The sequence below is a fragment of the Myotis nattereri genome, assembly GCF_964212035.1.
Source record: "Myotis nattereri genome assembly, chromosome: 1".
Lineage (NCBI taxonomy): Eukaryota > Metazoa > Chordata > Mammalia > Chiroptera > Vespertilionidae > Myotis > Myotis nattereri.
The window spans coordinates 198,850,487-198,875,622 of NC_138075.1; the positions used below are offsets into that span (position 1 = coordinate 198,850,487).

Here is a 25,136-nt window from a genome sequence, read left to right on the forward strand (position 1 = left end):
TATGTCTGGCATTGGGCCATATATTTGAGGCATAAAGATAATTATGGTACCATACCTACCCATAAATAACTCAGTGTTTATCAGAGTTGGAAGTTAGGCTTGTTAACATAATTATAATAAAATATGATAAAGATGTACAAGAGAGAATATAATCAAGTATTATGGTAACGTGGGAGATAGAGTCTGGAAGATGGACTTCAGGGAATGAGCTATAATTGAGGATTTCTAAGGAAAGTGTCATTTCAACAAGATTTTTTTGGTTAAAGTGAAGGAAGAATTTTTAAGAGATACAAGGAGGTAACTAGGTAGGAGATAAAACAGATTAAATCTTAAAAGGAGTTTGGAAGAGGAAGGATCTATCAGGAAGGGGAGATTCTGAATTGGATGAAGATGAGAGTGCCGGGGATCAGATTGGAGTGGCTTACACTTTGAGTTATGGCTACAGATTGTAGGAACCAAGTGACTGTGAAATGGCAGTAGGTAGGATATGGGTAAAACAAGCCTGTTTCAAAATGCCACTTAGATTTTGGTGTGAAGTTACAGTCCCTTTGCAAAGCTTTACCAGGTATATTACATGAACTTTCAAAATTACCTCAAGTTATATAAAAGTAAAAAATTTGACTTGTGCATGCTTTCTTTAAAAATTTTTTTAAAAAGTGAGATAAGTCTTTTTTTGTAGGACCTTGTCATGAGATGTTACATAAAAGGTGTTTAATAGTTGTGATTTCAAAGACTTCTCTTTTCTGGGAATACTAAGTAGACTTGTAAATTGTAATAGATAAGAGTAAAATATGTTAAGTTCAATGCATTTTATCTCTGGCATATTGCCATTCTTTGAAAATAGTTTATGTATTTTATCAATTCCAAGGTCATGAGTATTTTAGCCATGATTCAAGAAAAGGTCTTTTAGGCAATAATAATAGATGTATTTATAGCACGTCATTTTCTTTCATACTAAGAGACTGGCAATTAATAGGTATTGGATAATAAATAAAACAGTTGTTGGTAGCAGTTGGCCAATCCAAACTTTCTTTTTTTTTCTTATCTCCCTCTTTCCTTCTTCTCTTAACCCACTTTCCCTGCATTTTTCCTTCTTCCGCCTTTATTGCTTTTATATACCAAGGATACCTATTACACTTCATAGCCATTGTTTATGTTCACTAGTAACACTCAAAGCGAGGGGAAAAAGCCATCTATTAATAGGGTTTGAAGTCAGTTTTTAAGGTATAGGTGGTAGCTTATTTTTTCTTGTGCTTATGTAGTGCTAAATAACATTCAGTCCCCGCTGTCCCCCCTTTTTTTAAAAAAAATAAAGCAAGACTGTCATTTCAAGGAAAACAACTTATAGCATTTGTTGTCAATAAAAATTTCAACTTTTCAGAGGAAAATTAGAATTTTGGAAAATTTGTATCTGCCAATGTGAGCTGGACAGCTTCCCAATACGTAAAGACCTTTCTGATGAGGTCAGTGATCATATTAATGAATATGATGATTCCTGTATTATAAAATAAAGTATATCAGCATTTGACTAATGAATGAAGTTACAAAATCAGGTCTGGGTAAAAAAAAATTCACTCAAAATATATGCCAATAGATTTTAAATTTAGCAGAGTATTAAAAGTTCATTGATAGACTTTTAGCTTCCTCTTCGCAGAACCATAAGAGACTGCCATCTGTCAGGTTTTGGTATAGTAAATATAATTTTATTTTATTTTATTTTTAATATATTTTATTGATTTTTTACAGAGAGGAAGGGAGAGGGATAGAGAGTCAGAAACATCGATGAGAGAGACACATCTACCAGCTGCCTCCTGCACACCCCCCACTGGGGATATGCCCGCAACCAAGGTTCATGCCCTTGACCGGAATCGAACCTGGGACCCTTCAGTCCGCAGGCCAACGCTCTAACCACTGAGCCAAACCAGTTACGGCAATAAATATAATTTTAAATGACATATCTGGCAAGGCCCAATTTTCTTCATCAACATCAACCAAAGAGCATATCACCGATTGAATGCAGAAAGATGTGAGAATCCAGCTCTGTTCCATTGTCAGATGTTAAAAAGATACGTGAAAATGTAAGATACATTCCTCACTAAAGATTTTTGTGTTGAAAAACAGGTATTTTGCATAAAAGTGTTATATTTGTTAGCATATAATGGGCTATATAAAATTTATGATAAAATTTTAAAATGTTTCAGATGTCTTAATTTTAATATCTAATCCAAAATATCAATAAATGTAAACCGCATACATTTGAAAGGTCATTGAGGTCCTCAAGGATTTAAAAAAGCAAAGAGCTACTGACACCAAACATTTAAGTACCCCTGCAGCAGAGTACTATATTTCAAATGGAGATGAGGAAAGGGTACCTGATTATCTTTGCCCATTCTGCCTGTAGTCATGAAGTATTTCACTTGAATATTTTTTTTAATTAAATCTTTATTGTTCAGATTATTACATTTGTTCCTCTTTTTTCCCCCCTATAACTCCCCTCCTCCCAGTTCCCGCTCCACCCTCCGCCCTCACTCCCCACCCACTGTCCTCATCCATAGGTGCACTCCTCATCCATAGGTGCACAATTTTTGTCCAGTCTCTTCCCGCATCTCCCACACCCCTTTCCCCCCCAAGAATAGTCAGTCCCTTCCTTTTATATGTCCCTGATTCTTTTATGATCACCAGATTATTTATTCACTTGATTCTTAGATTCACTTGTTGATAGATGCATGTTTGTTGTTCATAATTTGTATCTTTACCTTTTTCTTCTTCTTCCTCTTCTTAAAGGATACCTTTCAGCATTTCATATAATACTGGTTTGGTGGTGATGAACTCCTTTAGCTTTTCCTTATCTGTGAAGCTCTTTATCTGACCTTCAGTTCTGAATGATAGCTTTGCTGGATAAAGTAATCTTGGTTGTAGGTTCTTGGTATTTATCACTTTGAATATTTCTTGCCATTCCCTTCTGGCCTGCAAAGTTTCTGTTGAGAAATCAGCTGACAGTTGTATGGTTATTCCCTTGTAGGTAACTGAGTTTCTTTCTCTTGCTGCTTTTAAGATTCTCTCTTTGTCTTTTGCTCTTGGCATTTTAATGATGATGTGTCTTGGTGTGGTCCTCTTGGGATTCCTTTTGTTTGGGGTTCTCTGCGCTTCCTGGACCTGTAAGTCTATTTCTTTCACCAGGTGGGGGAAGTTTTCTGTCATTATTTCTTCAAATAGGTTTTCAATATCTTGCTCTCTCTCTTCTTCTGGCACCCCTATAATTCTGATGTTGGTACGCTTGAAGCTGTCCCAGAGGCTCCTTACACTATCTTCGTATTTTTGGATTCTTTTTTCGTTTTGTTTTTCTGGTTGGGTGTTTTTTGCTTCTTTGCATTTCAAATCTTTGCCTTGATTCTTGCGCTCCTCTGGTCTGCTGTTGGGAGTCTGTATAGTATTCGTTATTTCAGTCCGTATATGGTTAATTTCTAGTTGGTTCTTTATCATAACATCGAGGGTCTCATTAGATTTCTTGAGGATCTCACTACATTTATCGGCGGCTTCTAGACAGTTCTTAAGAGACCTTAAAAGTGTGGTTCTGAACTCAATATCTTCCATTGAGAGTTTTGTCCTGTTTCTTTGTCTCCGCATTTTTTATGCTTTCTTGGTGCACCCCCTAGTGGTCTCTGTGCGCAGTCTTGTTGTAGTTAAGCCTTGATTGTTGTCGGCAATACCGGGGGTGATTTGACCTCCAAGCTAACTGGCTATGAGAGTCCGCTGTGTCTGCAGTGGGAGAGCTTCTGTGCTGGATCTCTAGGGCGGTGCTAATCTAGTGTTTGCATGTATCTGTCCAATTTTCCCAACACCATTTATTGAAGAGACTATCTTGATTCCATTGTATGTTCTTGCCTCCTTTGTCAAATATTAATTGAGCATATTGGTTCGGGTCGATTTCTGGGCTCTCTATTCTATTCCATTGATCTATATGTCTGTTCTTGTGCCAGTACCAGGCAGGTTTGAGAACAGTGGCTTTGTAATACAGCTTGATCAGTTACTGAGATCCCACCTACTTTGTTCTTCTTTCTCAGGATCGCTGCAGCTATTCAGGGTCTTTTTTTTTTTTCTTCATCCCAGATGAATTTTGGAGGGTTCGTTCTAGGTCTGTGAAATATGCTGTTGGTATTTTAATGGGAAGTGCGTTGAATTTATAGATTGCTTTGGGTAGTATGGACATTTTAATGATGTTGCTTCTACCAATCAATGAACATGGTATGTTCTTCCATCTGTTTATGTCTTCCTCTATCTCTTTTTTCAATGTCCTGTAGTTTTCTGAATAGAGGTCCTTTACCTCTTTAGTTAGGGTTATTCCTAGGTATCTTAATTTTTTTGGTGTGATGGTAAATGGGATTGCTTTTTTAGTCTCTCTTTCTGTAAGTTCACTATTGGTGTATAGAAATGCCATAGATTTCTTGGCGTTGATTTTGTATCCTAACAGCAGCATTTTCTTGACCCTTCTTTCAGGTATTCTTGTTTAGCTGGTAGAAACACAAGCAAGGGAGAATGGAAAATTATCAGCACCAAACTGAATTAATGGTTGCTGGAAAAGCTGAACACTCTCTTCTAGTGTGAATCATGTTACTTTTCATCTTTCCTGGGACATTACTTTGGGGGTGAGAATGAAGGAAGAGGAAGAATTACTATCTGTTCTTAAGATACAACTTAACAAAATGTGTGAGAAAAGGAACTGAATGCCAAAAGAATTCTTGTAATTACCAGTTCTTAACTTGGAAAAATAACTAACTACTAGCCTGCCTTAAAGCTCTGCTTGCAGGAACAGCAGGGCAGTTAGCTCATAGTGCTCCCTGAGCAAAGCATCAACATTCAGCCACTCACCCAATGAGGAAGTAGGCTCTGGAAAGAAAGGAAATTAGGGTTGAAACTCATACTGGACTGCTGTCTTCAACTTAGCATATTAACTAGCAAATTATAGGTATTCTCTGCTTTAAATATTTAATCGCTGGGACTGTAAGGAGGACCTTTTTCTTTGGGAGACTTGGAGGTATCTGGTTATTGCTTTTATAGAAAATGTCAAAGACCAGTTGGAAGGAGATGGTTAATTAATTGCAATAATAAACCTGGTTGAAATGGAAACTATTGATTGAAGGAGAAAACCTCCAGACCGAGGGAGATCATGTAAGAGAAGGAAGTTTATATTAAGAAGGTTGAATATGCAAACATTTGTTGAATGTTTCCTTAAAGGAAATAGATGAAAAGGAATTACATTATCGTAGAGACCTAACTGAGAACTATCAGCAAGCTCTTCACACCTCTTCTTCCTGGGAGGATCTTTAAGATTGGAAGAGGGTTATCTGGAGGCTTTTTCCAGTAGAACCACATTGCTCTGAGGCCCCTACATAGACAGAAAATAGGTTTAGCTCAATCGTCCAATCTTAGAAAGAGAATGGCATTAGTGCCATAATTACATTAAACAGTAATGGTTGCCAGTTTATGTTTAGTGTGAAAAGAACTTGGGCTTGGACCTAGGTAATGTAATCTTTTTTGTAAATAGTATCCATTATTTTTAAAGATAGATTAATGTTATTTCAATGCTGCTATTAAATAGTATATGAAAGTACTTAAGATGATAAAAGAAATGGTCTCAGAACCCACTGTTCACAGGTAGGGAAGTCTAGACATGATGCAAACCACAACCTGACCCACAGAAGTTTTTTATTTGACTTGCACAGTGTTTTAGAGATGGGAAAGTGCATAGGAATCTGGATTTCCAACTCCTCTTGGAAAAAGAAAATCATACAGTCTGTCAAAAGTGGGTCTGCCTTCTAGATTGACAGTAATCAGCTGGATCTGGTCTCTCTTCCCTTCCCTTCCTCTCCTTTCCCCTCCCCTCCCATCAGCTAGGCCCCATCATTTCTTATTGCCTTCACACAACCTGCCTTATTCATCTGATTTCCCTGTCCAGCTCTACTAGATGGTTGAATAAGAAATTCCTAATCTAGCCAGCTGTTTAATACAGAATCTCAGGGGATCCCTTTTACCAGTGGCAGCTACCCAGTGTACAGTATTGTCTATTTAAGGATTGTTAAGACAGTGAATTTTAAGGGTTCTCATCATAGGAAAAAATTTTTTGTAACTATGTGAGGTGATATTAACTAAATTCATTTGGCAATCATTTAATAATATGCACATGTATCAAACCCTTGTGTTGTACACTTTAATACATTATGTGTCAATTATCTCTCAATGAAACTAAAAGAATTTTGGCTCTAGGGTCCAACAAAAGTCATCATATTGAAGAATCTCAATATTTATTTCCAGGGTGATCTGCTATTGCCAGTGTGTCTTAGTATTTATTTTATTCTTACCCAATAACTTATGTGAAGAAGTAGTCATGTGCTCAGTCAATTCTCATGATCTTTTCAGACATTTAAACACTTAAGGATATTAAAATGCACTTCTTGGGTTTCATTTCTTTGGGAGTATAGATAGCAAATATCTTAAAATTTAAAAGTTTAAATAGCCAGGCCAGCTACCACATTGTTTCAGGTGTTTTTGCATTCTCTGGCTGTAATAGTGTAGATCTCAGAAAGTGTTAATTAATCAGTTTGCATTTTTAGACATGTTACTGCTAATATTGAGTGTTAACAAATACTCTTGACCTAAAGAGTAATTAATAGAGATTTTAGCTTTGTTTCTTAGTTGGAAGAACCTTCATAATTTTGACAAATTTGAACATTTAAACATTGTGTTGTTTTTCATTATATAATATTTGTTTCGCAAAGATAACCCCAAACAAGTTATTCTCAGCCTCTTATTATACAAAAGTTTTGATTCAGCTGCTTAAATTGCTTGTTACATTTCATATCTTGCTGATTAGAATGTTTTTGTGTCTCAATCTTCCGTGGTAATTCTGTATATGAAGCTGCTATTTACTTGACCCTTGATTAAGTTAAATGGTCTATTTTGTGCAGCAGTGACATACAGTAACATTTTTCTCCTTTTTAAAATAGATTTGGACTGAGCAACAAATTTGAATCAGAATTCCCTTCTTCATTAACTGGAAAAGTGAGTGCCTGTTAATTATTTAGATACTATTTATACACCTCAAAATTGAAGTCTTTTCCTAACAAATTAGGAAAAAGATTTATACTAATGATGCATATGTTTATTGACATTAATATTGCAGTGTTGTTATTTCTTAATTTTTTTTTTTAGGTAGCTCCTGAAGAATTTAAAGCCAGCATCAACAGAGTTAACAGTTGTCTTAAGAAGAACCTTCCTGTTAATGTACGTTGGCTACTTTGTGGCTGCCTTTGTTGCTGCTGCACATTAGGTTGCAGTATGTGGCCAGTTATTTGTCTCAGTAAAAGAGTAAGTTGAATTATATATTTTAATATAAATTTAGAAGTAGACAAGCAAGTCTTGCATTTATCTGTTTTTATTTTTTTTTGTATTGAATGAGTCATCCTATCCTGAATACTATATAAAAATAATCTGATCCAGTAGAGGAGTGATTAATTAAATTATGGTATGCTCACATGCTGTTTATATTAAATAGCCATCTAAAATTGCTTTAGAGTAGGTAGAATACAGCATTCTATGTATGTATATATTGATGGTGGCATAGGATAATTTAAAATGCTGGATTCAGCTGTACCACTTATTTTTGTGACCTTAGGCATATTTCCTAACCTCTTTAAATTCTTGTTGACATATCTGTAAAATGGAAATATTCACCTGAAACAGGGTTGTTGTAAGGATAAAATAAAATAGTATTTTTAAAGCTCTTAGCTAAGTAGCTCAAAGTAAGGGTCTAATATTGATTAGTAGCATTATTATTAATATATAAGATACTTCCCATACAAGAAATAAAATTATTACAATGCTTATTTATAATTGGTAAGATTATGGGGAATTCTGTTTTCTTTCTTTTGTATTTTACAAGTTTCCTGTGATGAGTACATAATGATTTTGTAATCAGAAAATATGATCTAAAGTGTTGTAATTTGAGTGCTTATAGTAAAATTTTCAAGATGTTGGTAGCGACATAAAAAACTGGTATCGATTGAATGTATTACATTTTTGTTAAAGTTTTTTAAAATTATGGTAATTATAAGTATAAAAATGAAATACTGTTAAGTTGAAATTGAATGACTGTAATTGTGTGGCTACATTTCATTTTGTCTTCAAATGATAGGAATATAGAAAAGCAAATTCTGTTTGTCCCTTGATTTTCGTTATAAAATAAGGTATATTTCTACTGAAAATATTTTTAAACTAGTGCTTCTTATTGATAGGAAGGAGATAATTTCTATTTTCACCAGATCATCTTCAGACTGTAGAATTTTTTGATTTTTAAACTTTTTAAATTTTTGGTTGTTACTGGATTTGTAGTTGAATTTGTAGCTCTTGTAGTTTAGATCCTCTCACTTCCAACTGTTTGGGTGTTTCTGTTGTCTAAATGACTACTGTATATCACTTGGTTTATACTTTTCTGTCATTTAACCCAAGGATTCATTTGAAATTCTCTTTTTTGTTTTTTGTTTTTTTTTTACGTTTTAAAAGTTTTTATTGGATTGATTGGGGTGATATTGGTTAATAAAATTATATAAGTTTCAAGTGTACAATTCTATAGTACATCATCTATATATTGTATGTTCACCATCCAAAGTCAAATTTTCTTCCATTACCATTTAGTCTCCCCCCCCCCCCCCCTTATCCTCTTCTACATCCCCCTGAAGTCTCCTTTTCCCTCTGGTAATCACCTTACTGTTTGTGTCTATGAGTTGATTTTTTTGTTGTTCGTTTTTTGGTTTAATCTTTTAACTTTTTTCACTCGGTCCCCCAACCCCCTCCCCTCTGACAACTGTCAATCTGTTCTCTGTATCTGAGTCTGTTTCTGTTTTGTTTGTTAGTTTATTTTGTTCATTAGAATCCACATGTAAGTAAAATAATATGGTATTTGTCTTTCGTTGACTGGCTTATTTCAATTAGCATAATACTTCCCAGGTCCATTCATGCTGTCACAAAAGGTAAGATTTCCTTCCTTTTTACAGCTGAGTGGCATTACCTTGTGTAAATGTTCCACAGTTTTTTTTATCCACTCATCATTTGATATCCTCTGTTTTTCACATTTTAAATGAGTAAACAAGATACTGTAATGTGTGCAAAGTATAGGATTGAGAAAACAAAAAGTAAACTTCATATTCTCCACGTTTTTAGCAACTTAAGATCATTTTTCAGATGTTTTCATTAAACTTTTTTTTTTATTTGGGAATAAGGTAGATTGATATTTTCAGGCTTTTCCCATTGTAGTTTCAGAAAGTATATTTCATTTGACATTGTAGTATTTGACTTAAGGTCTCTCTATATAGGTGGTTAGATGGAATTTTTATTTGATACATTTAATTTTATATGGACTCTACTATCTAGTAAACATAAATAATTATCATTATTGCTTAAAAAAAGCTATTCATTTCTCTGTTCTGGGTGTCAACTATATAATCATGGAGAGGGTGACACTTCATGCATGTATGAAGGGTATTAGAGACCCTGAAAAAGGGGTGCTTTGTAAGATAGGAGCAGGGTAATTTATAGCATGGATTTTTAACCTTTTTTTCTTTTTCCTGTTAATCCTCATCCAAGGATATTTTAAGAGAAAATGAAAGGGACAGGAAGAGACAGAGAGAGAACCATCGATGTGAGAGAGACATATCGATTGGTTGTCTCCCTCACACACCCTGACTGGAGTGAGGGATCGAGCCTGCAACGAAGGTACATGTTTTGACCAGAATTGAACCTGTGATCCTTCAGTTAGAGCGCCAATGCTCTAAACCAGGGGTGGGCAAACTTTTTGACTCGAGGGCCACAATGGGTTCTTAAACTGGACCGGAGGGCCGGAACAAAAGCATGGATGGAGTGTTTGTGTGAACTAATATAAATTCAAAGTAAACATCATTACATAAAAGGGTACAGTCTTTTTTTTTTTTTTTTTTTTTAGTTTTATTCATTTCAAACGGGCCCGCGGGCCGTAGTTTGCCCACGGCTGCTCTAAACACTGAGTAAAATGGCTAGGGTGGGATTTTTAGTCTTTTATTTGTCATGGACACCTATGGTAGTCTCCGGAAGCCTATGAACAATTTCTTAGAATAATGTTTTATTGGTACTTTACAAGATTTAATGTATTTTAAATGTATAAAATACATAGGATTCTAAAGAGAGCCAATTATAAAACATACTAATGGCCTGGTGCACGGATTCATGCACAATGAAAGGAAATTAATTAGAAGAAATATTTTAATATTGCTATTCACCCTTTCTTTATAATAGAAGTGTCAACCAAGTTCACGATCGACAATGACAGATCGAAACACACGTGTGCGATTGGCACTAGCGAGAGATTTATATATATATAGATATACTTGCTTATTTAGACCTGCTTTCTGATTTAGCTAAACTTTTTCCAGCCCAGTGAAGCACCCCAACTTCTCTTTCAGGTAATTGTCAGCAACACAGCAATAAATATAAACACAAGGCAGATTATTATTATAGAGCACACAGGGAGAACAAAGGGTAAAATATTTAACTGCAGCAGTGTTTGACTATATTTTGTGCAATGAGAAAACCTGAAGTCATTTTCAAGGTCCACCATTTCTTACTTCTTTTTAGCTGGGTCAAATTTCTAAGCTTTCTAAATCTCCGTTTTCCGGCTAATGAAAATAGGATTTCACCAAGTCTCCTATCTACCTACTCCAGGACTTGTGTGACGATCAAATGAGATGAGGCACGGGAAAAGGCTTCACAGACATTTGGTTAAAGTGTAAAATGTTTCCACCTGGCTATAAAGAAAGTTGTGTTCCTAGGCTGAAGAAACTCCAAGGAGGCTAGTTGCTAGGGAGAGGAAGATGGGCGTTGCTATGTGATGTCATTACCCGTTGCCCACAGCCACCATTTCTGGGCTGTGCTGGGCTGGGCTGGGCTGGGCTGTGGGCTGCATTTTGTGCCATGGGGTCTCGGCAGCATCGGCTATGATTTGGTGGGGTGTTGCTCCAGGGTGGTGACGGGATCTGTGTCCCACTTAGGAGAAGCTGAATGTTGCTTTGTCGGCACTAGGTCCGTGGTGCCGTTTCTCTGTAAATGACCAGAGCGAATCACAACAGCTCCTGTGTTGAGTGACTGCCCCCTGGATGTCAGTGCGCGTTATAGCGACTGGTTGGACAGTCAGACACTTAGCATAGTAGCCTTGTGTGTGTGTGTGTGTGTGTGTGTGTATTAGAGGCCCGGTGCACGACATTCATGCACTGGGGGTGTGGGAGTCCCTCAGCCCGACCTGCACCCTCTCCAATCTGGGAGTTTCTTTCTGTCTTTGCAATCATATGAACGAATTGTCTGAGACCTCAACTCAGTTTGGTTTGTTACTCACAGAATAATAGAGGCATTTTTTTTTTCTTTGATTCATTGGTGGAGATTTCCTGGAACGTTTAGGATAACTTCACTTTAATTATTCCTAGACACTCTGATTTTACTTATGTCTCTCACCTTTGCTTTCCCTCCATCCCTCACCGCAACAGTAACTTGCTCCAGGCTCACTTTGCTCTAGTGTCTAGGAGAGCTGTCTGCCACCAGAACTACGATTCCCAGCATTCCTGGTGCTCCCCGCGCTCTCGGCTTCCACTTCCAGTCCTAGGGCTGCCACCAGAACTACTATTCCCAGAATTCCTGGTGCTCTCTGTGCTCTTGGTTTTCCCTTCCTGCTCTGTCTTCGTCCCACGGCCTCCCACTCTGCCAAGTCCTCCAAGCCACTAGCTCTCCCTCTCTGCTCTCGGTCTGGCGCCTTGGGGAGCCAAGTTCCCCAAGCTGCTCCACTCTGCGCCGGCTCTCCGCTCTGCTCTCCACCCAGCAGCTTAGGGGGAGCGTCCCAGGGAGCCACGTCTCCCCAAGCTGCCAGCTCTCCCATTCTGCTCTCCACCCAGCTCCTGTGCATGCAAATTAACCCGCCATCTTTGTTGGGTTAATTTGCATACTCACTCCTGGTTGGCTGGTGAGTGTATTGGTGGGATGGTCAATTTACATGTTCCTCTTTTATTATATAGGACACACACACACACACACACACACACACGGAGTGGCCAGATTATTATGACCACCTGACATTTGTAGGCAAATTAGCTATAATTTCACGCTGAAGTTGCCAGAGGGCCAGACCATTATCAATAGGGAAGCAGGTTGTTTACCAAGACAGAAGAAGTGATTTTTTTCTGAAGATATGGGTAAACAGTGCGATTTAACAGCCTTTGAACGTGGGATATATTTGAATGTGAGTGGCCAGATTATTATGACCACCTGATGTTTGTAGGCAAGTTAGCCGTACACTGCATCGTATGGGATATGGAAGCCAAAGGCCTGTTCAAACACCTTTGCTGTCTGCAGTTACCAAGATAAAACATCTCCAATTCGCACAGGAACACAAGGATTGGACAGTCGAGCATTGGAAAAAAGTCATGTGGTCTGATGAATCACGTTTGCAGTTGCATCATGCAGATGGCAGAGTGAGAATTTGGTGGAAACAGCATGAAAGCATGCACCCCACATGCATGAGTACAACCCTTCAAGCTGGTGGGGGCAGTATTATGGTTTGGGGCATGTTTTACTGGCATGATTTGGGCCCTTTAATTCATGTGGAACAACGTCTGAATAGCACAACATACCTAAGTATCATTGCTGATCAGGTTCATCCTATCATGTTGATGGCGTATTCTAATGGAGATGGCTTCTTTTTTTTTAAAATTAAATCTTTATTGTTCAGATTATTATATTTGTTCCTCTTTCCCCCCCCCCCATAACTCCCCTCCTCCCAGTTCGCACCCCACCCTCCGCCCTCACTCCCCACCCACTGTCCTCATCCATAGGTGCACAATTTTTGTCCAGTCTCTTCCCGCATCTCCCACACCCCTTTCCCCCCCAAGAATAGTCAGTCCATTCCCTTTCTATGTCCCTGATTCTGTTATAATCACCAGTTCATTCTGTTCATCAGATTATTTATTCACTTGATTCTTAGATTCACTTGTTGATAGATGCGTATTTGTTGTTCATAATTTGTATCTTTACCTTTTTCTTCTTCCTCCTCTTCTTAACGGATACCTTTCAGCATTTCATATAATACTGGTTTGGTGGTGATGAACTCCTTTAGCTTTTCCTTATCTGTGAAGCTCTTTATCTGACCTTCAATTCTGAATGATAGCTTTGCTGGATAAAGTAATCTTGGTTGTAGGTTCTTGGCATTCATCACTTTGAATATTTCTTGCCACTCCCTTCTGGCCTGCAAAGTTTCTGTTGAGAAATCAGCTGACAGTTGTATGGGTATTCCCTTGTAGGTAACTGAGTTTCTTTCTCTTGCTGCTTTTAAGATTCTCTCTTTGTCTTTTGCTCTTGGCATTTTAATGATGATGTGTCTTGGTGTGGTCCTCTTTGGATTCCTTTTTTTTGGGGTTCTCTGCGCTTCCTGGACTTGGAAGTCTATTTCTTTCACCAGGTAGAGGAAGTTTTCTCTCATTATTTCTTCAAATAGGTTTTCAATATCTTGCTCTCTGTCATCTTCTGGCACCCCTATAATTCTGATGTTGGTACGCTTGAAGCTGTCCCAGAGGCTCCTTAGACTATCTTCGTATTTTTGGATTCTTTTTTCATTTTGCTTTTCCGGTTGGGTGTTTTTTGCTTCTTCGCATTTCAAATCTTTGCCTTGATTCTTGTGCTCCTCTGGTCTGCTGTTGGGAGTCTGTATAATATTCTTTATTTCAGTCAGTGTATGCTAGTTGGTTCTTTATCACAACACCCAGGGTCTCATTAGATTTCTTTTTTTTTTTAAAATATATTTTATTGATTTTTTACAGAGAGGAAGGGAGAGAGATAGTTAGAAACATCGATGAGAGAGAAACATCGATCAGCTGCCTCCTGCACATCTCCTACTGGGGATATGCCCGCAACCCAGGTACATGCCCTTGACCGGAATCGAACCTGGGACCTTTCAGTCCGCAGGCTGACGCTCCATCCACTGAGCCAAACCGGTTTCGGCCTCATTAGATTTCTTGAGGATCTCACTATATTTATCGGTGGTCTCACCAGTCTTTTCAAGGGCCTTACTAAATTTATCGGCGGCTTCTAGACAGTTCTTGAGAGACCTTAAAAGTGTGGTTTTGAACTCTATATCCTCCATTTCTGTCATTTGTGTCCTGTTTCTTTGTCTATGCATTTTTTTATGCTTTCTTGGTGCACCCCCTTTTGTTCTTTGTTCGCAGTGTTGTTGTAGTTAAGCCTTGATTGTTGTAGGTATTACTGGGGGGGGGGGGGAGGGGGGATTTGACCTCCAGGCCAACTGGCTGTGAGAATCAGCTGTGTCTGCAGCGGGAGAACTTCTGTCCTCTAGGGAGGTGCTAATCTAGCCTTTGCCTGAGGCTATCCCGCAAATGCCTCTGTGCAAGGGTTGGGCAGGGCGGGTCCCAGGGGATCAACAGGGTGGGCGGAGCGAGCAGTTATGGCTGCTCTCAGTCCCTTCCCCAGAGGCTCTGCCTCTCAGTGTCCCAGCAGCCGTTGTAAACCTCGGAGAGAAAGCTGCTCTCGAGTTCCGACCGATGCCAGACAGTCCCGCTTCTCCCGTTTGAGTCTGGGTCCCCAGAGACTCTCCCGGAACTGGAGCTCAGAGCCTGAGACTCCCTCCCGATTGAAAACGACAACCGCGCCCTCAGCCGCCAGCCCGCTCCGCACACACCTCCACACCTTAGTATTTTACTTCCGCACTGCGCCTCCTCTGAGTCTCGGTATGCTTTTCTCTTTCCTTCTAGTTGTAGAATTTCCCCTCAGCCAGCCTTCCTGTGGTTCTGGGTGATGTCCGTTCCGTCTTTTGTATTTTTGAAGTGGTTGTGCGAGGCAGCAATCTCCGGTGTTTACTATGCCGCCATCTTCGTGTGTCGGAGATGTCTTCTTCCAACAAGACATTGGGCCGTGCCATGGTGCTCGTGTTGTGCAGGAGTGGTTTCAAGAACATGAGGGAGACTTTATCTTGCTTAGGTGGCCCCCACAATCATTGGATCTCAATCCAATTGAGCATTTGTGCCACGAAGTTAAAAGAGCCATCAGGTAGCTGGTTCCACAACCATCAAATCTCATAGAACTCTGTTCATCAGGCATGGTGTTAGATTCCTCGCATCACCTTTCAACATCTCGTGGAGTCAATGCCAAGAAGAATCGCCGTAGTATTAAAGGCAAAAGGTGGTCCAGCGAAGTATTGATGGGGTGGTCATAATAATCTGGCCACTCACGTTTAAATATATCCCACGTTCAAAGGCTGTTAAATCGCATTGTTTACCCATATCTTCAGAAAAAAATCACTTCTGTGATAAATAACCTGCTTCCCTATTTATAATGGTCTGGCCTCTAGCAACTTGAGTGTGAAATTATAGCTAATTTGCCTACAAACGTCAGATGGTCATAATAATCTGGCCACTCAGTGTATATATATGTAGTCATTAAAATACTAAGACCCCTCAACTATATGATTTACAAATGTTTCTGTATTGTATAAAAAAAATTAAGAAAACAGGAAACAATAGAGACAATCAGGACTAAAGCAAATAATCCACTCATATCATCCCTATTCAACATTTACTGGAAATCCTACCCAGTGAAAAGCAGATAAAAGAAATAAAAGGTATGTTTACAAACCAAGAAATAAAACTGTCACTGTTTTCCGACAACATGGTTATCTCTGTAGAAAATCCCATAAAAATCTACAGAAAAACCACTCCTAGGATTTAAAAATGTGAGTTTGAACAATTGGAAATTAAAAAATTTTTAAATAGCATTAACAATAGCACCAAACACAAAGGAATATGTGCATATAAAATTAACACAATATGTGCATGATCTGTATGGTATGCAAAAACTACAAGATGGTCAAAAAAATAGAAGATGTAAGTAAATGGAGAGGTATGCCTTAACACACTTTTTATGTGTTAAGTTTTGTTTTATGTCTTCAAATACAATATATCTTGATAATAACGTCTTTGCATTTTTATATATATATTTTTAGTACCTTTATTGAGGTGTAGTTGGTATACAGTAAACTGCACATATTTAAAGTATATCATTGGTAAGTTTGGTCACATGTTAGCACATACATACATGTATACATCAAGTCAGTGAACCTGTTAAACATTTAAAAGTTTCCTTATTTCTTTTTGTAATCTCCTTGTTTCTTTTAGGCAAATGCTGATATGCTTTCTGACACTTTTAGGTTAGTTTGCATTTTCTAGAATTCCGTGTAAATGGAATCATATAGTATGTATTCTTTTCTGTCTTCTTTTACTCCTAATTATTGCAAGGTTCTTCCTATTGTTGGATTAATAGTTCATTCCCTTTAAATGTTGAATAAATACTCTGTTGCATAGCTGTACCACATTTGAAGGACATTTGTGTTATTTCCTCTTTTGGTTTATATCAAGAAAGCTGCTATGAATATTCTTTTTGAGTCTTGCTGTAGACATATATCCTCTTTTCTCTTGAGTAAAAATTTCTAAGAATGGAGTGGCTTGACTATATGATATATATCTGTTTAACTTTTCAAAAATGATGGTATATTTTACACTACCACCAGCAGTGCATGATAGTTTGTTCTGCTACATCCTTGTCAATATTTAGTTAATATTTTTACTTCAATGATTCTAATATTATCGTTATGGCTTTAATTTGCATTTTCCTAATGATTAGTGATATTGAGCATCTTTTCATGCTTATTTGCACTTGTGTATCTTCTTTGGTGAAGTTTCTTCTAACTCTTGCCCGTGTTTTTATTTTATTTTATTGAGTTGTTTTTTCATTGTCAAGTTTTGAGAATTCTTTATGTATTCTGGTTGCAAGTTTATATTTTGCAAAGATTTTTCCCAACCAGTGGTCTGTCTTTTCATCCTCTGACAGTCTTTTCAAGAACAGAAGTTTTTAATTTTAATAAAATCCAATTCATTCTTTTATGGATTATGCTGTTGGTGTAATACCTAGTACGTCTCCCTAAGTCTATGTATAAAGATTTTTTTTCAGTGTTTTATCTAGGACTTTTATAGGTTTAAGTTTTACGTTTAAATCTATGATTCATTTGAGATAATTTTTTTATATGGTGCAGTGTATGGATTGAAGTTCTTTTTATTTTGCATATAGACACCCAGTTGCTTCAATAATGTTTGTTTTAAAGACTATTCTTTCTTCACTGTATTGCCTTTGGACCTTTGTTGGAAATCAGTTTTCAGTATATGTATGTGTCTATTTCTTGGCTCTCTTCTGTTCCGTTGATCTTTATGTGTATCTTGATGCTAATACCACACTGTCTTGAGTATTGTACCTTTATAATTATGTTTTAAAATTGGGTGGTGCTAGTTCTTAAACTTTGTACTACTTTTTTTTCAAAATTGTTTTGCTTTTCTAGATTGTTTGTATTTCATATGAATTTTAGAATTAGTGAATTTCTACCAAAAAATCCTATTGGAATTTTAGTTTGGATTACATTGAATTTATGGATCAATTTGGGGAAATTGGCATCTTAAAAATACTTAATCTTCTGACCCATGAAACAGTATCTTGTTTTCTTAAGTCTTTGAATATTTTTCTGAACAATGCTATGTAGTTTTAGTGTACATGTCTTGGATATATATTTTCAGACTTATCTATAAGTATTATGTTTATTTTAAGTGGTATATGTTTAAAATTTTTCAATTATTTTTCCTTGTTAGGGTATAATTTGCTAAATTCAAATTATTAGTTTCATTAACCTTTTTGTAGACTCTTGAAATTCTTCTTAGACAGTCATATCATCTGCAATGAAGACATTATTCTTTCATTCTAATCTGGATGCTTTCTGTAGAGTTTTTGTGTTTTACTACACTGCCTAGTGATGGCGAACCTTTTGAGCTCGGCGTGTCAGCATTTTGAAAAACCCTAACTGAACTCTGGGGCCGTGTCACATATAGAAATTTTTTGATATTTGCAACCATAGTAAAACAAAGACTTAAATTTTGTGATATTTATTTTATATATTTAAATGCCGTTTAACAAAGAAAAATCAACCAAAAAATGAGTTTGCGTGTCACCTCTGACACGCGTGTCATAGGTTCGCCATCACTGGACTAGACTCTCCAGAAAACATTGATTAGCAGTTGTAAGAACAGATATCCTTGTCTGGCTCCCGATCTTAGGGGGAATGCAGCCACACTTTTCATTATTCTGTATCATAGTTAACTTGACAATCAATTCGCTCATCTTTTCTGTATTAGGGAGATAGTGTGAGGGAAATGGTCACTTTGGTGTAATAAAAGATTGAGCTGGGTTGCAAGTTTTAATAATATTCAGTTCACCTCTATCCTAAAACTTGTATCCTTAGCATATTTTGAGTTTGGCATTTTAGCCTTTCATTCCATGCAGGTTCAAGTTTCTTGAGCAGGGAGACCAGTCATGTGTTTGATGCCAATCCTCTCCCCTTACCCCTGACCCCCCCCCTAAGCAGAGTTTTGTTTCCTAAGCAGTGGTAGACTGTGACTAATTTTTCTCTGCCTTTCAGGCTTTGTCCCCCACCCTTCTATGCTGCCCCAGAACTCGGTAATGTCTCTAGAGAAAATTGCTCTGCATTTTAGGGCACAACTAATTTCTAATCCATTGAGCCAGCCTACACAACCTGTTCAGACTATATTGATATACCTTTTCCTCCCACCTTTAGAATCAGCAAAGAAAGACAATGGCCAGTAATCAATCAAAAAGTTACAGATTCTGTACAAATTCTTGGCTCTATAGTATAATAAAATGAGCATGATGCTGAAGGCCATACAATCCTGGTTTTAAATCTTAGTTCCACTATTTCGTAGTTTAGCTTTAAGTTTCTTACCCCTCTAAACTGTAATTTTCATATGTAAAAAGAAAGTAATACAAGCTGCCTTAATAGGCTTGTTGTGAAGATTAAATAAGGTAACAAAGGAAAGACACCTACCTAGCATGGAGTCAAACCAAAAGTGAAGATCAACGGATACTATTCCTTACCCATTTTTGTTTCTCCAGTTGTCCATTATAATCAGTTGGTAGATAATCCCCCCTCCCCCACTTGTTGATCCTGATCAAGTGATTCTTCCTTGTGTAATCATGTAGTTTTTCAAAATCCCTGATAGTAATATTTTTTGTGTTATCTAAAATTCATTTATTTGTCTTATGTACAGTTTTTCTAATTTTCTGCTGTCAATAGAAAGTCAGTTTTATGTACAGTTTTTCTAATTTTCTGCTGTCAATAGAAAGTCAGTTTTAGTTTTTTGGGATGTTAACAGTATTTTCTGAAATTTTATCAGAGGTGAGTGGCTAAACCCCTTAAATTTGTGTGCAACATTATATATTTTTGTGTATGTGCCTTTTGTCATTTGTAAAGTACTCACAGTAACCTAGAAAAGTTAAGAGCTACTAGCCTAGGTCATAAACTCTTTATGAAATTGTATTTAAGTATACCTTTGTCTTTAAGAGTAGTTCCTATAAATCACTGCTCAGAGGATTTTTTATATGCAAAAGGTTTGCAGGTTTTTAATTAATATTCATCTAAAACTATTTTAACAAACAGTACTAAGAGGGTTGTTCTAATCATACTTTGGTGGATGTTGTAGTGTATCTAGATTATTTAAAAGTTAGTTATAGCCTGGTGGGTGTGGCTCTGATTGAGCATTGACCTATGAACCAGGAGATCACGGTTTGATTCCTGGTCAGGGCAGATGCCCAGGTTGGGGGCTCAATCCCCTACTGGGGATGGTGCAGGAGGCAGCCATTCAATGATTCTCTTTCATCATTGATGTTTTTATCTCTCCCTCTCCCATCCTCTCTGAAATCAATAAAAAATATATATTCAAAAGTAATGTTTACATAAAAATTTTAAAAGAAGCCTTTTTTAAACTTTATTTTTATTCTTGACACTATTACAGATGTCCCCATTTTCCTGCCCTTTGCCCACCCTCTCCCTGCCCCTGCCTCCCCTTCCCTCAGGCCATCACCACACTGCTGTCTGTGTCTGTGGGTTATGCCTGTATGCTCTTTGTCTAATCCCTTCACCTTCTTTCATCACAAAAGTGTTTTAAAAGAGCCTTTTTTTTATTACTATAGCTTTATTTTTTATTTATCTTTTTAATTAAATTTATTGAGGTGACATTGTAATAAGACCATATAGGTTTTAAGTGTGCTGGGGTCCAACCCCAGCAGGTCCAGGGGTTCCCAAAGGTGTTGACAGAGTCAGCGAAGAAGGAAAGACACGGAGACAGCGTTCAGTTGATCAGCAGCCCAGTCAGTTTCTCTAGCCAAGTTCTGGTCTGGATCTCCAGCGAAGTTCTGGTTTGGATCTCCAGCCAGGTTCTGTGTCCATGTTCTCTTGCTAGGTTCTCCAGGTTCTCCAGCCAGGTTCTGTAGCCATGTTCCCTTGCTAGGTTCTCCAGCCAGGTTCAGTCACCAGGTTCTAGTCAGGTTCTCTTGCCAATATCTGTAGTCAGGTTCAGTCCAGGATCTTTTGCCATGTTCTCTTGCTAGGTTCTGTCTCTAGATTCTGAGGCCAGTTTCTGTCCAGGATCTTTTGCCATGTTCTGTCTCTAGGTTCTATGTCTAGGTTCTGTGCCTCCTGGTTCTGTCTTCTAAGTTCTGTCTCTTGCTGTCTTGTTACATCTGTATTTATACCAGTTGATTCAATCCTATCAATCTCTATTCCAAAGGTTAGGGCGTTTCTTATCTCCATTCCAGGGAGTAAAGATTATGTAGCTTAAGCATGATTGTTCGTAGTTAAAGTGATTAATTACCTGCCTGGCACTTAGTTGAGGGGTTTTATTCCCTCCCTAACTTCAGGGGAAAATCCCTACCTGGGGAAACAATCTTTCTCAGAGAGGAGACCTTGGTTAAAACACATAGTGCCAAGAAGGTGAGCAAACATTTTAAGAACAGTATGCCATATATGCCAGGTCCTTTGGAACAGCAAGGATGGACTGGCTCCCGGCATAAGTGTACATTTCTATGGTACATGGATCTGTATATCGCATTGTGTGCCCACCACCCAAAGTAAAATCATCTTCTGTTACCATATATTTGGCCTCCTCTACTCTTTATTACCTCCGCCCCACCCCCTTCCCTCTGGTAACCATCATACTGTTGTCTAGTGTCTATGAGTTTCTGTTTATATCCTACATATGAGTGAAATCATGTAGTTCTTAGTTTTGTCTGACTGACTTATTTCGCTTGGCATAATATTCTCAAGGTCCATCCACGTTGTCACAAATGGCAGTATTTTATCTTTTCTTATGGCTGAGTAGTAGTCCATAGTATATATGCACCACACCTTCTCTATCCAATCTGCTATTGTTGGACACTTTGGTGTTCTCCATGTCTTAGCCACTGAGAGTAATACTGCAATGAACATAGGGTGCATGTATCTTTGTGAATAAATGTTTTGGGGTTTTTCAGGTACATTCCCAGAAAAGGGATTCCTGGGTCATGATAACTCTATTCTTAGTTTTTTGAGGAACCGCCATACTATTTTCCATAGTAGCTATCCCAGTTTATATTCCCACCAGCAGCAAATGAGAATTCCTTTTCCCCCACAACCTCTCCAACACTTGTTATTACTGTCTTGTTGATAATAGCCATTCTAATAGGTGTGAGGTGGTATCTCATTGTACTTTTTAAAATTTTTATTGGTTCTTAGAGTAAGAGGAAGGGGGTGGGGGAGAGAGAGAAACATTGATGTGAGAGGCAGAATGGCTGCCTCCTGCATGCTCCACACCAGAGATTGAGCCCTCAACCTGGCATGTGCCCTGACCAGGAATGGAACCAGCAAACTTTTAATGCACAGGCTGGCGCCCAACCAACTGTGAACCACACCAGCTAGGGCTTCATTGTAGTTTTGATTTGAATTTCCCTAATAGCTAGTAAAGTTAAACATCTTTTCTTATATCTGTTGGCCATTTGTATGTCTTCTTGGGAGAAGTGTCTGTTCAGGTCCTCTGCTCGTTTTTTAATTGGATTGTTCGTTTGGTCTTGAATTGTATGAGTTCTTTATATATTTTAGATATTAACCCTTGTTTTGGAGCTGTTGTTTGCAAACATCTCACATTTGGTTGGCAGCCTTTTTGTTTTGTACTTTTCTTTTGCCATGCAGAAGCTTTTTAGTTGGATGCAGTCCCATTTTACTTTTGCCTTTACTTTCCTTGTTTTGGGGGTCAAATTCATAAAATATTTCCTATGTCCAAGTCCATAAATTTAGTACCTGTGTTTTTCTTCTGTGTAATTTATTGTTTTAGATCTTATAGTTAGATCTTTCATTCGTTTTGAATTAATCTTTATACACGGGACAAACTAATTTAGTTTCATTCTTTGCATGTGGCTTTCCAATTATCCCATTACCATTTATTGAAGAGGCCTTCTTTTCTCCATTGTGTGTTTTTGGCGCCTAAAAGGAGCCTTTAAGTACAAGGAAATTTGTTTAGAAATTTTTTTGAGGAATCTGACCATATTCTAGTTTATCTTTTTGGTGAGTCCAGATTTTGCATGTATCATGATACTGAAATATGCAATTTAATTTTCTGCACATCACTGCAATATAAGATTTCTATTAATCCAGAACAAACAGGTGAATCAAGTAATTTTATCTTAAGTTAAAATAACTTACTTAAAATTTTAGATGGCTTTCTTCTAATGACTTATAATTAAGAACATTTTTGTTTCACTTATATTAGTAATTTGAATTTGTACAGATGTCAAGAGATAAGTATAGTTCTTAAAAATGCTGAAAAATTAAAAACTAAGATTATGAATACATTCAAAGCAATATTCTTGTGAAAGCTTAATGCATTATAATTTGGGAGCTTAAAATCAAAACCAGTTTTAAATAAGAAATTGACTGTTTAAATTGTACTTTGACATTCTGTGATGTTATGAATAAGTACTATTCAAATAAATTTCAAGTTTAAGTAGCTTAACTTTTATAGTAATTAGTGAGATATTTTATTTATACATTTTGTTAACATATATTAGCATATTTATGTTCTAAAACCTGATTATAATGCTGTCTTGGGGGGGAGGAGTTTCAGAGAAATTTTGTTAGAGCTTCCACATTTTTTTCCCTTTGGCTCTAAGTACTTTAAAATCTATGAGATTCCCATTGATTTTATTAACAACTTTAGAAAATCATGTATTTGAAAAACCACTTTTTCAAATGATTGATTATAAATAAATGAATTATTAGTAATGAGTATACTATAAGTACTAGTGGTAATAAAGTAGGGAAGTAATACATTCAAATTTTTAAAAAGATTTCTTGCTCCCCTGAAAGACTTATTTATATCTAATTGCACATAATTTGTTTAATAATTTATCAAAAGTTATGAGATGTAGAAAAATTTTCAAAAATGCTTCATAGTAAGATAAATTTTCACTTTCAGAAAACCCTTATTTTCTATTGTAACTCACTATTTCTAAGTGAATATGTATTTTACAAGTGTAAGCTTACTCTACAGGGTTTTTGGAAGTTGATAAAGGGGTATGCTATACCTAAAATTAATTGTTGATTATTTATTATGTAATTAGCTATTTTGTGAATTATAGGCCATTTACTTCTCTTGTAGTTTTCATGTTTTGACTTACGTTCTAATTTAAAAAGAACCATTATGTTCTAATTTAAAAAGAACTGTTGCTACTACTTGCTATTCAAGTTAAATCTATTTAGAAGGCAGCTATGCTCACCACTATACCACCAACGCAACCTTCAAGTTAAATCTATTTAATAAATAGGTATTTAATCATTGAAATGATATTTGAATCTTGGTTAATTTTTAGTTTAAAATTGCTTAATGGCTATATTAGAATTAGTTCAACAGTGAGAAAAATATGATTAGCAAGGTGTTGAAATAAGGAAATATGTGAAAAAAGTTTAAGTGAGCTCTGTGATGAGGGAGATGGGTGGGAGCTGTCCTTTTACAGACCAGGTTAGTGATGTGATGTCATTCTCATAAAAAACTTGTTTTGCTTGCATGTTGTGAGTTGGTGGTCTTCGCCCTTTTAATTAAGGATAATAATTCACGATAAAATGAGATTTTTTTGTTGATCATTTTATGCAGAATGAGTGAGAATTCATTGGTTAAGAACCACTAACCTGTCCTCTCACCCCTAGGGTGTGAGCACTGAAAAGGATTAAGGCCCACTGTAGGGAAGCTTGCACTGAAGCTTGCACTGCCCTTTCCTCTGTTCTTTCTATTAAATAGAAGATTTTTAGTTCCCATGACTATCAATCTGGTGCTTTCCACAAGCACCAAATTCTTTTTAAGAAATTAAGATGACTTATTTTTAGAAATCCACTGGCCTAGAATACTGAAAGATTTTTTTTTTTTTTTGATATGTCATGCCGGCAGACTCTATACATAGTATTTTTTTTTTAATGTAGATTAGTTTGTTTTAATTTATGTTGAATTTAGTGGTCGATATACCTTTTAAAAATCAAGGACAGGTTTTTATATGCTTAGGTTTGCTTACTCAGTAGTAATTATAGAGTTTGGCAATGTTGAATCGTACATTTTATTAGAAATAATATCTGGCAACCCTGTGGACAGAATACTGCAATTATAAAGTGCTTTTTTTCATGCTTAAAGGCTTTTAAATAGCTCTTATAAATGCTGAAGTGTCATATTTTTTTTTTTTTTAGTATCTGCCAAATTGGTATTGTGTTTAATCTTGAAAATATATTTTGATTTTGTTAACTAAAAATAATTACAGAATATTAAACATTCTCAGTAGTTAAAGTTGTTTTTCCATTTAATTTGAGCTTTTGTTGTTACTAACAAATAATTTGTGGCACAGTTTCTTGCTTTCTTTCTTTCTTTCTTTCTTTCTTTCTTTCTCTCTTCCTTCTTCCTTTCTTTCTGATAGTATCTATGTACTTGTCACCTTAGTGTGCTAGAAATGTTCCACTCCGATCAAGGGTTTCTTTCTGGTTTTGTCTGTTCTCACCTGCTCCTCACTGTAAATCATGGAAATGTCAAGTGTAATGATTAATTAAGCTGCACGTGCAAGTGCTTTTTTTTCCCACCTGTCAAGCAGGAAAGAGGTCT

General features: G+C 36.8%; 1 protein-coding gene across 2 annotated transcripts in view; it reads left to right on the forward strand.

Moving 5' to 3' along the window:
* Positions 1–25,136, forward strand: part of CHIC2 (cysteine rich hydrophobic domain 2) — a 56,692-nt gene that overhangs the window by 24,284 nt on the left and 7,272 nt on the right. Inside the window, exons 2-3 of one of the 2 annotated variants that reach the window (XM_081088617.1) lie at positions 7,005–7,059; positions 7,210–7,365. In XM_081088617.1, coding sequence (XP_080944743.1) covers positions 7,005–7,059; positions 7,210–7,365 — 211 coding nt within the window. The remainder of the gene's footprint in view (positions 1–7,004; positions 7,060–7,209; positions 7,366–25,136) is intronic. The other variant, XM_081088618.1, reaches the window with a different exon arrangement.